Source organism: Rhagoletis zephyria, unplaced genomic scaffold, assembly GCF_001687245.7.
Source record: "Rhagoletis zephyria isolate East Lansing unplaced genomic scaffold, Rhagoletis_zephyria_1.1 Rzeph_scaffold_01204, whole genome shotgun sequence".
In the NCBI taxonomy this organism is placed as follows: domain Eukaryota; kingdom Metazoa; phylum Arthropoda; class Insecta; order Diptera; family Tephritidae; genus Rhagoletis; species Rhagoletis zephyria.
The window spans coordinates 73,923-87,900 of record NW_016158288.1 but is presented as its reverse complement, the minus strand read 5'-3'; the positions used below and the strand labels follow the sequence as shown (position 1 = coordinate 87,900).

Sequence of the window (13,978 nt, the reverse complement as noted above, 5' to 3'; positions counted from 1 at the left end):
TCAAGTCTTGAAAGCAATTTTTTTCGCATTCTCTTTTGTGTTTTCTATTTGCTTTCACACGCGTCAACTTTAATTGAATTCAAGTCCTTGGTTCTTCAAATGGGAAGCAACGAAAAGATCAAAAGAGACAAGAAAACTTGAAACGAATTGACGGTACGGAGGTGCCTGTACTCTTTCCCTCTTTTCTCACCTCCTTCGCCAACGAACGAGCAGACTTAAAAGCAAGACTTGACGTGTCTGAAAGGGGACTAAGGGCAAAGGTGAAGGAGAATATGTGGATGAAGAAAATGATAAGCATACTGGCCCCTATTATGAATTGCATTTGATCTTCGACTGTGGTCGAAAGTGCTGATCGAACGAATTTTCATTTGGTATTATGACGCTCATACGATGAAGAATAGCGGCTATTGTGAATTTCGCTCGTTTCGGTTGTTCACAATAGTATATTTTTCACAGCTGTGTACAAATCGAGCAAATTAAATAGTGTGCTTATACATATGTAAATTTGTGCAAATTAAAATGAAATAAAAAGAAAGCGAGTTTATAAAAATTTTAATTAGTACAACGGAGTTCTGGTTGAACGATTCGTCAGAGGATGAGAGCTTAGAAAACTGGCAAGGAGCAGATAACGTTTAAGAGAGTTTAAATGCAGTCTTTCGAATATATTTTGACTTACAATATATTTAAGAAATTTTGTGATCCAAATCTATTAGAAATATATTAAAACTATAAACAGCTCCATGATTTTGTTCTCAGAGATCGTGCCAACAGCGACAAAAGTAGTGTTGAAGATAGAGGAAGACAGATAAAAATAGAGAAAAGGATATAGATAAAGGCACTGAGACTCAACCTGGGAACCAAAAATGATAGAATACAAATACCAGAATGAGAGAGTAAGACGAACTCGAACAGAATAAGAGGAAGCATCGAACAAAAGGCAGTATTGCCGAGTTTTGAATTTGAAAAAGCACCAAAATTTTTATTGGTGTATTTTATGGACTTAATATGCATACATAATCTTACTGTAAGGATGCCGATTCAAATTAATAAAAATCAATGTTTCTTGCACGACGGTCGATTTGTTCTGGCATGATTGACGGTGCTGCCACATATTTTGTTGTCGCTTATGATTGTCACTGTGCCATGATTTTGTTTAAATTTTTGTAAAGTTGCTTACCACACCTACGATTGCTATAAATTTTACTTCCATTTGGTGTCTTCAAACTATAAACAAAAGCACCAAAAACTCACCAAGCACCAAACTCAAAAATTTTCGCGTTTTGAATACCCACTAAATTTGGTGCGAAAAGCACCAAGTTGGCAACAGTGAATGTCAATAAAAGTATTGTGCGACGTCAGCGAATGGATGGATGCTGCCAAATCGACCTTCCTTTCTGCATCGTGCCTTGAAAGTACCTTAAAAGAGGGCCACACTGAGTTGTCAATTACACCTTGCTTGAGATACCCTTTTTAATTCTTCTTAACTTCGAGCTTTGACCTCGAAGATACTCACCCCTATTGCGAGTGTCGTCTGGTAGTAGATAAACGACTATTATTCGATTACAAAATGCGGCAGTTATTTTTTCTGAAAGATCACGTTATCCGTGAAAATTTGGATGACTCTGCCTATATTATGCTTTCGGTTAGATACATTTTGACAATCCCTTATACGTTAGCAGCAAATCAAAATCAATATAACCACTTTTAATGCGCAATTTTTGAGGTGCCAATATCTTAGAAGGCTTTTGCCTTCCCGATGGCACTGATTTGTTCGCACAACCTTCTGATCACACGCCGCTTGGCCTTAATCACCCAAGGACGCAATATAAATTGTCAGGAAAATAGCTCGCGCATCGCTCCGGGTCTGACGAGGCGCGATAAACGAAGGATATTTCCACTGTCTTCTCGCTTCGCCGGAGTTGAAGTAACAGTTCTCCTCCTCTGCTATTCACCTGTCAGAAAAGGAAAAAAAACTCTGTGGGACAAATGAAATACCATTGGCGCACTGGAAAATGAAATTAATTGAATAAAAAAAAAAAAAAAAACAATTTTAGATAAAGACGACTAATTAAAGTTGCAATAATAAGTATCGGCTGTTTTATTTTAAACACTTTTATTCAAATTCATTTTTACCTACTTCAACTTGTATTTTGTGGTCATCGTTTTGTATTTGAAAAATCCTTTAGCAAACGTTGCTTTTCGCATTGGTTTTAACGCCATTGTTGGTATTTGCTGGGGTACACAACTGACGCTACTCAAGCTTGGCATTGCTTTTTGATAATTTTATTTTGTTTGATAAGCAACTGTAGTATACCAACGATTACACTGTTTTTTCCAGGTTCTGCTTGATTCTATTTCATGGATTTGTTTTGTTTTGCTTTGTGGTTTTTGTTTATACTTCCGGTTTGTTTTATATAAATTACTTTAATTTATTCATTTATAACTACACAATTTCATTGTAATATACAATAGTTAAAACTAAGTTTTAGCCAGCATTAAAATTTTGTTTGTTTAACTTGTATTTCCATTTTTATTTTCATTTTCGTTATTTGCCGATTTGGTTACTCAACTTTATACATTTTATAAAAGAACTTGATACTTTTTTTAAACTGCAAGTATTACTTTTCGTATTACAAAATAATAAAAGTTAACTTAATTTACGAACATTTACATACATAGGTTGTAATATAACTACGATTTTAGTAGAATTTCTAACCATAGTTGCAATCATTTTTTTATTTATTTTTTATTTTGTTTTTCCGTTTTGCACACCATTAATTACGAATGAATTGTTGGTCCTTTGATTGGTTGGTGTTGGTTTGTTTTATGTATTTACTATTCTTGGGTGTCCATGTTAAAATTTATTAATGTCTTTGCAAATAAGACTATAATAAGCGGTTTGTTACTATATTTTTCTATTGTTTCCACCTCTATTAATATGTGTATGTATATGCAGTTTGTTTTATCGGTTAGAGTTTTCGCTTAATCTAAAATTCTAAAGTGTATTTTGTATGAATAAACCTTAATACTTAATTTTTTATGAATATTTTTTTTTGTGGGCGTCAAAGGACATATTGTCCACTCATGCCGTGGCCGTAAAGTCTTACAAATATACAAATTTCTATGAATATTCTACTTAATTCTAGACCGCGCTTAAAGGTTAATATTGGTTTTGAACCTCTTGAAACTGAATTGAACCATCTGGTGTGTTGTGCAGTGGAACAAAACAACACGAATGTTTAGTGATTTTTTTACTTAAAACAACAAAAAATATGCTAGCAACAAAAATGTAAACTTATGCAGGTATATTAAGGAAATCGCAAGCCCTCCTTTTCTGGACCAACACGCCATATTTTTTTTTGTTCTACATTCATGTTGCTTTGCTGCATAAACTGTTTGTGGCATTCGCTATATCTGCTGGAAAACCGTAAGAGCAGCGCTTCTGCTTACACGTACACACAAAACACCCATCAGCAAATGCTCGCTTAACCCAACTCCTAATTCAGTATTTAGTTTCTACATGAAAATTTATACATTTAAAAATATGGGTTTACTTTAATGTTTGTTCCTGTGATTAACAAGATGTTTTAGGTAAAATAGTAGAAAACGACATTTAATCGGAATAAAGAAAATGTACAAAATTTGCGTGATATTAACCTAAATGTATAAGGCCATATTTTTATATATAGTTTTTATGTTAAACAACGCAATATCATCATGCCAACTTGTAATATACCTGCTTTTAATACAACTTGCATACTTAGACAAAGCAGTGTTTGAAGCAATCGAGCAAGTAAGTAAGAAATTTAAAGCACGCATTGCTTAAAATAACTGCTTTCGTCATTTCTTTTTGTTTTCATATTCTCATTCGACTCTTGGCTAGTGAATTAATTTTTGAAATTCCATTTCAAGTATGAGTTGCAAATTTTATTTTTATTAAATAAATCAATAATAAAAATAAGAAATTATGTTGTTAAATGGAGTTAAAATATTAGAATCAAAAGTAGAATATGTTTATTAGTGTGGCTCTTACTAATATTGCAATAATCCATCCAAACTAACTAGAAATATTTTCCCGCTGTCAGCCTAATTGCAACTTGAAGTAAGCTTTATACATTTTCTGCAACTAATAAAGCACTTTGTCGTCAACCGCAGTAGCGGCAAAGCATAATTGTCATAAAGATAAACATATTTATACAAGAAGCTTTGAGATTAAAAACCCGCAAAAGTTGCATTCATTTCACTTTGCAATCAAAATGTGATTACATTATATGTTGCTGGAGGAGAGCTACAGCGAAACAAATAAAAGTACTTTACATAGAAAATTACAAAATAAGGGGATGAAGTGATTTTATCGACGAAATGTTCACCAATTTAGAAAGTTCATATTATATATGTAGGTGTTCTTAGCAGTTGTACGAAGTCGATCACTTAAGATATGCCTTATATAACATTTGGCTTCTGCATGTGTCGCGCTCCTGTTCCATGAAGAAGAGCATGTCCCGGAGATTAACGCGTTTAATCCGTGGTCTTAGCGGCACGCTGGTACACTCGATGCGCCTAATGCACCGCCGGCGCTAGAATTCTGTAAGAGTTATTTTATTTATAACAGCAATTAAGATGTGGTAAACAGGTTGTTATACGTACCGCCCCTGTACCTATTGCGTCGCCATCTAGCTTGATTTTTTTCCGTGGTCCAATAGCTTGCAACGCAGTCATATTGGCGTCTCGCTGCCGCAGTTCTTCCATTTCGGCACGCTGCATTTCTTTCGCCTGCAATTCAACAAACAAAAACATCCGAATTTTCATTGTTTACATAAATGTAAAACACTTCGATAAATTACCCTCGCTTTCATTTTCGCCTGCTCGGGATCCTCAATTTTCGATCGAGACTTGGCAGCGCGCAATAGCATTTCTCTTTCCATTTCCTCATGACGTTTTTGTTCCGCTTTATCCAATTCCTCTAAAAATTTTATTTGACCACGTACATCTTTTGTGACTTCGTATCGTGGGTCCAGCTAGAATTTTAAATTGTGTTATATTTAACAATCTACAAATGTTTCAATGTATAAGCTTGTCTGGCACCTTAATAACGTCAATTCGATGCTCTGCTATCACAGCCAATTTTTCCACGATATTTTTCAGACGTTCTGGCACGCATGTGATATCAACACTGCCACATCTTGTGATGGTTCTTCCAGACCTCGCTCCATTACCATCGCGCGTATACGCGCCTGCAGCGCAGGCAGATGCAGAAATACTTCGTCCTTGCACGAACGGATCTGGGTGCCGATATTTTCAGTGCAGCCCAGAATGCGCTGTGATTCCTCGGCCAAATTGACACCACCCATGGCAGCGACATCGTTTATATCGTCGTCCCCGTATAATGAAGAAGACATAGATATAGAGGGCTGTTGGTAGAAGAAGACGCGCTGTTGCGGCAGCGCCCGAAGCATTCGCTTTGTCTTCTTTTTCTTTATCCAGTTGTTCTTTTTTCTTTTTGCTTGATGCTTTGCTGGCCGATGAAGCACCAGATTTTGTCGTTGCTTGTTTGCTGTGGCAGTCGCTGATGGTGTGGCAGGTGCAATTTTCTCTTGTTTCACGATGTTCAAGTCCACTTTGTGGTCAATGATTCTTAGGCTCTCTCCTATGCCTGCTAACGCTGCGTTATTGTGCAGATGGCTGCTACTGCTATTCATTAAGGCGGGGGGCAGTTGTACGGTGGGCAATGATGGAGTTGGCAACGATGTCCCACTGCCTGCGTGCGAATATGTCGCCACAGAATTGATGGTGGATAGAATTGTGGATACCGCAGATAGCGATGGTGTTGACGAGGGTGGTAAGCTGTTGGAAATAGCTGCGAGTGAGGGCGGCTGACTTGACGTGACAAGCGATGGTACAGGCGAGGAGATCGCCTTGATTTGGGTCTGTCCAACTTTGACGTGCGTAATGCCTGGTGGTGCATTTTTGCCCTTTGCAGTACGTATTTGAACCGTTGCGGGTCGGCTAATTTGTGTTACTGTTGGAGCTCTTATATGTACAATATTCTGTGGATAAACAATTGCTTCAAACCAATTCAGCAGTCAAATGTCTTTCTATTAACTCACCGCTTGGTTCGGCGCAGTAGGGAGTTGCGCATTTGACTGATGTATGGACGCTGGAATGGGTCCTCGGATTTGGGCATTGACAAGTCGAGGCCGCTGGTGGGACCTTGTATACGAATTCCACCCTGCTGCTTTGTGATCGTCGTATGTCCAATAGGTCGGGGACCACCTGGGCCACCAGGCGAAATCATTCTCACTTGCGTCTGTCCGATGGTAGTCGTTTGATTTTGACTAATGGGGCGTATTTGCGCCTGAATTTTCTGTAATAAATAAATACAAAATGAAAAAAGGCAAAATAAAATATAAATGTAAATAGGGAGTGCGCTAGCTACACTAGGAAACTGAAGCTTCTCTCTATACATTAGCTGTACAAGCTAACCCTCATATTATGAATTCAAACGATACAAGATAAACCCTTGCCTTCTGTTATTTCATATTATGAATCGACATTCACAAAAGTTCATAATACAAAAACTGATTTCATACAATAATATGGTATTTTCCGTAATAATTGTTTGATTGTTGTTGTTGTCGCTAAAGAAGTTTAACTTCAAAAACATCTATTCCAAATTGATTACTTACCGGAAACTGTTGTAAGGTAGTCAAACCGGCTACATGTTGCGGTGGGGGCTTAATGCCTTCAATTACAAGTTCCCTAGTAAAAAGCGCCTGACGCAGCAGCGGTAAACTTTTCTGTAAGCAAATGAGAAAATATTCCATTGTAATTTCAACTCGAATATAAAATCGCTATGGTGTAATCTCTACTACTAACCTTCAAAAATCCAATTAGACAAGGTTGTGGACTGGCATTTAACAGTCGTTCCAGCCGATCGCAAAACTCCTCTGGCTCAACGTTCGCATTTACCAACTCTTGGATAAGGTTACGCACATTCTTTTCCACCGGCTTGGGTTCGCGCGTTGCCAAATCAATTAAGTTAGCCAAGAACTTTCGACATTTCTCTTTGGTATTTCCTTGCGCAGCGCTTTGCGTTGTCGCCATAGTTGGTGTCCCCGTCGTTGTGCCGGCACTTGCCGTGGACACCACCGCGCTGTGGTTGTTACTCATTGTCGTTGTGTTCGAAGTGCCCGTAGAGGCGGTCGCACCGGCTGAATGTTGTGCTGGAATTGTTTGTATTTGGGTTATCTGGGGCTGAGGGAGCAAATGTTGCGTCTGCTGGTGGATTTGTTGGTGGTGTTGCGATTGCAGATGCGATTGCTGTTGTTGATGTTGCAGTGTGGTCTGATGATGCTGAGGCTGCTGCAATGTTATATTCGCTTGGGACGTGTATGAATGATGTGGGCCGGCAGTATTCGATGCAACGGAGTTCACAACAATATTATTGGATGTGGACGAGGACACTGCCATCGACTGCAGACGCACCAAAAATAAATCAATTAATTTAATTGGTCTACGCAAATCATGAAAAAATACGCAACTTAAACAAAGGTGAAAGAAATGAATGAAATCACAAAGGAAAAAAAAGCAAAGCCAACAGTCAAGTATACGAATACTTAATGTTTAGTTGTTTCACTGAATTTTTGCAATTAACTTATAACTCAAAGCAAATTAAGATTTAAGTTCCAACTATGTACGTCAAATTTATTTATACTGGGCAAGTAGCAAATATGTTTACACAACAGCAATATTACCGCAAATAATAGGCGAATATAATAAAATAAAACTTTAATTGCATAAATTACATAATTAATCAAGCAAATTGCACAATTCAATACAAATACGTTTGCAAAAATTAAAGTGCCGTAGATATTTACCAAGGCATTGGCAGGAAGAAACAGTAAATCAACAAAATGTAACTAAATATATGTATGTAGAAGAATGTAAATAACGAATGACCTAAATATGTCCATACGTAGAAAGGAGTAAAATTGCAATATTTAAGAAAGTAATCCACATCGATAAGCAGATAAATATATGTATTTTCTTATGCGCTATCACAACGGAAACTTCTAAAATTTAAACTGTAACTGTGAATTCAAATTGGAGGAAGTAAATGTATGTACATACATATCTACACGCGTGGAGGTAAATCATACACGAAGGAAATCGAAATAAGTTTAATGGGTGGCATCAACGGGATTTTGATTTCGATGTTAGATTTTTCTTCGCCAACAAAGAAAATCTGATTTAACCTTATCAATTACTTATTTTTATCGCTCATTTGTTATTGTAACAGCATACAAATTCCACAAGGAGTTCTTTCGGAAAGCTGCTAAAGCGATAGTCCGACTGAGGTGGGAAAGCAACGAGCACATTTTGTATTTTGTTAATATCCCAATATTCGTATTCGATAATCCTTCATGAATATTTTAAATCACATATGTACTTATTTACCCTCACAATAACTAGCTATTTCAATAGCACGATGCTTCGAACGAGAATTAGATAGTAATTTCATGCATGCAAATGATCAGAAATAAAATTAAATTTCTTATATTTGACTGCGATTCTCGTAAATCGTGATCTAAATTTGAATATGTCATACATTGAGTCATATCATTTTGATATCACGATTACGATAAACACAAATTAAATAAATTGCATTGTAGTATTAAGAATAAGGCAAGAGAAAACGGTATTTCCTACGTTTGAATAAAGTTGTATGCTAAAATTTTAAGGACAATACAAAATGACACAAACTAAACAGTCCATAGTACGAATGCGTGTAACGTTTCGTTATATAACCAATAAGAAATTTAACAAACGAAGTCGCTGGAAAAATTAAGAAATATTCAATTAGACGAATTTACTATCGCAAAAAAAGCATATAATAGGAATAATAGAGTGTGCGCCCAGCCCTTCGACAGACGATGTTTGACCACGCCAGCCAAAGAGCCACGAACACGAAATGAAACCATTAGGATTTCCAAACTGAAAACGATCTTATACGCTGTGATCGTAAAATTCACGTAAATTACATTTTGTTTTATCTGTTTCGTCACTGTTGCCTGTTGTTGGTGCTGTTTTGCTTGCTGCTGTTGTTGATGATGTTGGTGGTGGTGGGTGGTAGTAGTGGTACTTGTGGAGGTGGATGATCTTACAATCGTTTTACGAAGTGCTATAGGAGGCCCTGTGAATCTACTTACAGCAGCTGGTACAGTTTGTAAACGAATTTGTGCCGGGTTGGTGGAGTTAGTGCCGCCACTGCCGCCAATGGTTGGTGTCACCGGGCCCGAGGTGGCCGTGCCAACGCGCAGCAATTGATATCCATTTTCGGTTTTCAAAATGAGTGCAGGCGTTTGTCCAGGTGCTAGTGTGCTGAGTGTTATCTACGAATGGACAAATATATTAAAGAGTGTTATTAACTATAGGATTCAGGAAATGATTCTCTACGTAAAATATATTAATGCATACAGTCAGTCAATAAAGTTTAGGTACAGTGAATTTTTTTGCAATACCGGCAACTATTTTTTAAATATTTTATTTTTCGGTTATTGTTTTTAAAAATATGGTTGATTCTACAACAAAAACCGCAAAAATCAGAGCTAAAAACCTTATGCAAAAGTAAAGAAAATTCTGCAATTTTCATCGAAATTTTAGAATTTTTATTTCCACTCTTTAGACAAAAGTTGAGTACGCAGTTTTTTAGCCCTTTCAATTTTAGTATAACAAAGTTCAAGTTTGAGGTAGTTAGGACTTACCATTGACTTTTAGCAATTTTTTTTTTGTTGAAGGTGTCGCTCCTTTTCTCCATATAAAATAATGTTTGAAATTTTTTTTGCGAAAAATAAAATATTTAAAAAATAGTTGCCCGTATTGTAAAAAAATCGCTGTACCTAAACTTTATTGACTGACTGTATGTATGTATGTATGTATGTACGGAAAAGTGTTTTAATGAGTGAACGCTTACTAGCTTAAACTAATGAATGGTTAACTACGTAATACAAAACAAAGTAATAAATACATATGTATGTATGTATGTGTGAAATGTTTGATGTATAAATAAATCTTACCGCCGGATTTTGGGGCCTTGCCCCAACCATGTGTGGACCGCCAATTACTACACGTCCCAATGTGTTGCCCTGGACATTCTTCTGTTGTTGTTGTGCATTGGGTGGACGCATGCCCACCACTACACTCGCGGGAATCATGGAATTCAGCAATGGTTGCTGGTTTCCCTATATGGTAAAAAAAGAACTGTTTAAGTAAAGTGAGGCAAGAGCGGAAGATAAACTAAAAAAATTGCATTACACTACTACAGCATGCAAGAGTTATATGCACTTCACCAGTTTTTTTTAAAGAAAGTTTAGCTTTAGAAAAAAGTCAGAAGTGCAAAAGTCTTCTGGAACCAATAAAATTGTAATCAAATTAAAAGCGCTTTAAAATAAATATTTCTTCTCTTTTATCGAATTTCTATTACGAAGCGTCTAGCAGGACAACGTTGGTAAGAAGAATCGGTTCACCAGTCACACAGATTCACCAAAAGCAAGATGCTAAAAGCTTATAAATGTCATGTATGTATGTATGCTTACTTAGATATATCAGGAACAAGTGTAAAGTTTTAATAAATGGGTATACTATTGTAAATACTTAAATTGAGATTATGTAATAAAGCATGCTATTGATTCTCATCAGCAACTTTCTCGCGGACAGATAAATTTTAACAAGCCCTTCACAAGCTATAAACGAAAAAGAGCACAATTAACTTCCTTTTTGAGCTGCATTCAAAATTTAGAATAAATGTGGACAAATGAAAAAAACTATCTACTAAATTCGAAATAAATTTGCTGTCACAATAAATAAAAAAAAAACATTCAGAAATAAACTTTGGTCAAGCATAAATTGAATGCAACAATTTCTCCATTCAGATAATCAATGTGAATTGAATTTTACGTAGCGCATACTCATGCTGATCGCCATTTTATTTTTTTTTGTGATACTTTGAAGGACCGAAGCGCTCATCAAATAATCATAAAACACACAAGGTACAAAATACCCATAAGTATTCTACTGCTCATTAGAAATACATACAATACATATCTACAATAAAATGTTAGGGCGCCTCGACAGAAATAATATAACTTAGCAGCACCGAGCACTGAACATCTACTGACTGCCCTAGTGACATTATAAATAATAGCAGTTCTCTCCTGGCTCGGTATGGGCGCCACATCGGGTCGCCGTACCTGATTGATTGTTTTGGTCATTGTAACTATTCCTGGTGCACTTGAAACCAGACCCGCTGGCAATGATACCGCATTGTTTGATTTTATTACTAAGGTTTGCGTCTGTGTTGCACCTACTGACTGGCTAGCTGCATTGTGCTGTTGCTGCGACGGTTGACCCGCCACACCTGGTTGTCCGCCAGTTTGAAGCACTTGATGATGTTGTACCTGTACTTGCTGCGGCAGAGAATGGTGCTGTTGACCGCCTCCTGCTCCACTTGACGTTATTGTCTTAATTGTGGTCGTATTGGGCAATTGGGAGGTCGATATAATTGTTGAGCCTGCGGGATGACCAGCGGCTCCTCCAATATTTATAGTGCCGTTAGGAAGAGTTTGACTTGTAAAGGTTATGCGATTGCCCGGCGCTTGCGTTGGTTGGCTGGAATTCATGGCGAAGTTTGCAAACGACGATGCCGGTGACGACAACGACGTTAACGCCAATGACGATGACGGCGCTCGTATGTTGAGTATTTTTGTTGGTAGTTTATTCGCTGATTTATCGGTACACAGATTTTTATGCTGATCCGACGTTTTCGCAACAGGCTGCAGCCCAGACGCTTCTTCGTTGGGGGTCCACGAAGTATGTTGATCTAAGTTTTGTGTTTGTAATTGATATGCGAACTTCGTACCGATCCCCTCACCCCAATTGTCGTCGCTTTCAGACTTCTTTGGTATATTTAGTGTTTGCTCAGATGAATTTTTTATATCACTCCAATTGTTGTTGATTTCTAGAAATACATATAAGACAAATTATTACGATTTATTCATTATAATATGCATTTGCTGAAAATTTCGCTTTTTTGGTTAACAACACAAAAGGAATTATTTAACGAACCTAGTAGAGTCTTGCTATCTAGACAGATCCTACTACAATCATCCCAATCTTTACTTGTTTTCGTTATTTTCATACTTTCATTCAGTCACCCGCCCGACCAGGCCTAAATGCTGCACTTTTAAAACCCCCTCTAGGCGAATGTAGCATAAAACGAACACGATATACTCGCTATGTTTGCTACCTTCAGGTACAGCTGTGAAGTTCGCACTTGATAAATGGCGCTGCAGAGGATCACGTTTGTTGTCACTACAACTGCCGTTACCAGAATTGCTGCTCACGATTACAGTCTTTGTGGAAATCACCTCCTCAATGTCAACAAAGGCTTCATTGCCTTCTCCACCACCAAATGCGGCCACAGTTGTTGCTGACCTTCTGTCACTGACGCTTTTATAACCAATTTTATCATCATATTCTTCATTCACTATATCTCCGCCATCTGTATACGTAAAATCCCCTCCAAAATCCCTAGTTTCGAATTCGGGGTATTGAGTTCCGTCGTCCTCATTAATTTCCTTGTATTGGCTAGCGATAATAGTTTGGGGACTAGAAGAATTTGCTTTATTTTGATTTTGGTGTACAAAAAATTTGGCAGAAGACGCCGCCATTTTCTCGAAAAACGATTAAAAGGAAAAACGGCGAAATTTCATATCGTAATAGATTAGCTTGTAAAATAGATAAGCGATGTAAAATGTCAATCGTGTGATGGTGTTGCCACATCGTAATTTTAAAGCACATAAATCATAAAAAGATCGACGATGACTTGCAGACTTGTTTACATCCTTAACATTAACGAAAATTATTGAAGTTATCAACATCAAAAGCGATGTCTACTTTCATTACATAAAAAAAAATGCAGGTGACATAACAATTTTACCCCATGGTGAAATTATGCCAGGTGTAGTAATAAGAGGGAGAGAAAGATTTGACACTATCGTATTTTTATTATTTTTTTATTTTAATTTTAATTCCACCATGAATTTGCTTATAGCCAAATATCCAGAAAATAAATGGAGAAAGCTGTTTTATTACTAAAACTGGTGTAATTTCAGTATCATTTTACCCATAATCATAATTCCACATGCGAGAAATAGAAAACAATTTAGGGATTAACCCTAACTATTGTCAAGCTTCAACGTTGACAATTGCTATTATTTTTGTGATGACCTATTGAGTTCGTGACAACGCTAAAACATACGTTGATATTTTAAATTTTACTACTTTGGAAGAAAAAAGGTTAAATTTTTTACTAAATAAAAACTTGATAAACCATTTTATTTGCATAAACAGGAGTGTTAAAAAGTTAATATTGGCGTTTGCATATCATAATTGTATCAATTGCAGAATATTAATTATTGAAGAAATAATTATTATGTGCGCGGCTATTATTGTGGGGCAAAAAGAAATTATACATAGAAGACTTCTGAGGGAACTCCGAGACAAAACGGCACATAGTATTGCAGCTGCTCTTGTGTGGTGCATACACATTTTCAACTTCCGTTAATACACGAATTCATAATACAATGAAACGAATTTTCATATAATAAAATTGCTCACATTTCCGACGTCAAAAAGAACAATTAAAATGTAAACTAAGAAAAGCTGTTTCACTACAAAACACGCTTTTCGCTTGTCATTATTGACTGTGCATACCTATGACTAAAGTTGATGACAAGATAATGACAATTGACGACAGTGACAACACGCGAATAGGGCTGTAAGACGCAATTTTGCCATCTCCTTCCTCGACGGCTCATAACAAATATTTACATCCTTCTGTGTGTGTGGAAGCGAGAACACAGAAGCTAATTTTTATCAATAATGGCTTAAAATCTGTCAACTCCGTTCACTATCACAT

General features: G+C 36.8%; 1 protein-coding gene across 1 annotated transcript; it reads right to left on the bottom strand.

The window, feature by feature from the left end:
• Positions 1-2,404: 2,404 nt before the first annotated feature.
• Positions 2,405-12,754, bottom strand: LOC108363158 (transcription initiation factor TFIID subunit 4-like). The gene is given in 16 exon segments (XM_017616438.1): positions 2,405-4,543; positions 4,546-4,585; positions 4,648-4,773; positions 4,845-5,018; positions 5,086-5,153; positions 5,156-5,424; positions 5,426-5,562; positions 5,565-6,047; positions 6,108-6,199; positions 6,202-6,364; positions 6,687-6,797; positions 6,877-7,473; positions 9,210-9,392; positions 10,077-10,241; positions 11,250-12,016; positions 12,305-12,754. Coding segments are annotated over 16 exon segments (3,915 nt in total). The 5' UTR covers positions 12,729-12,754; the 3' UTR covers positions 2,405-4,427.
• Positions 12,755-13,978: the final 1,224 nt, after the last annotated feature.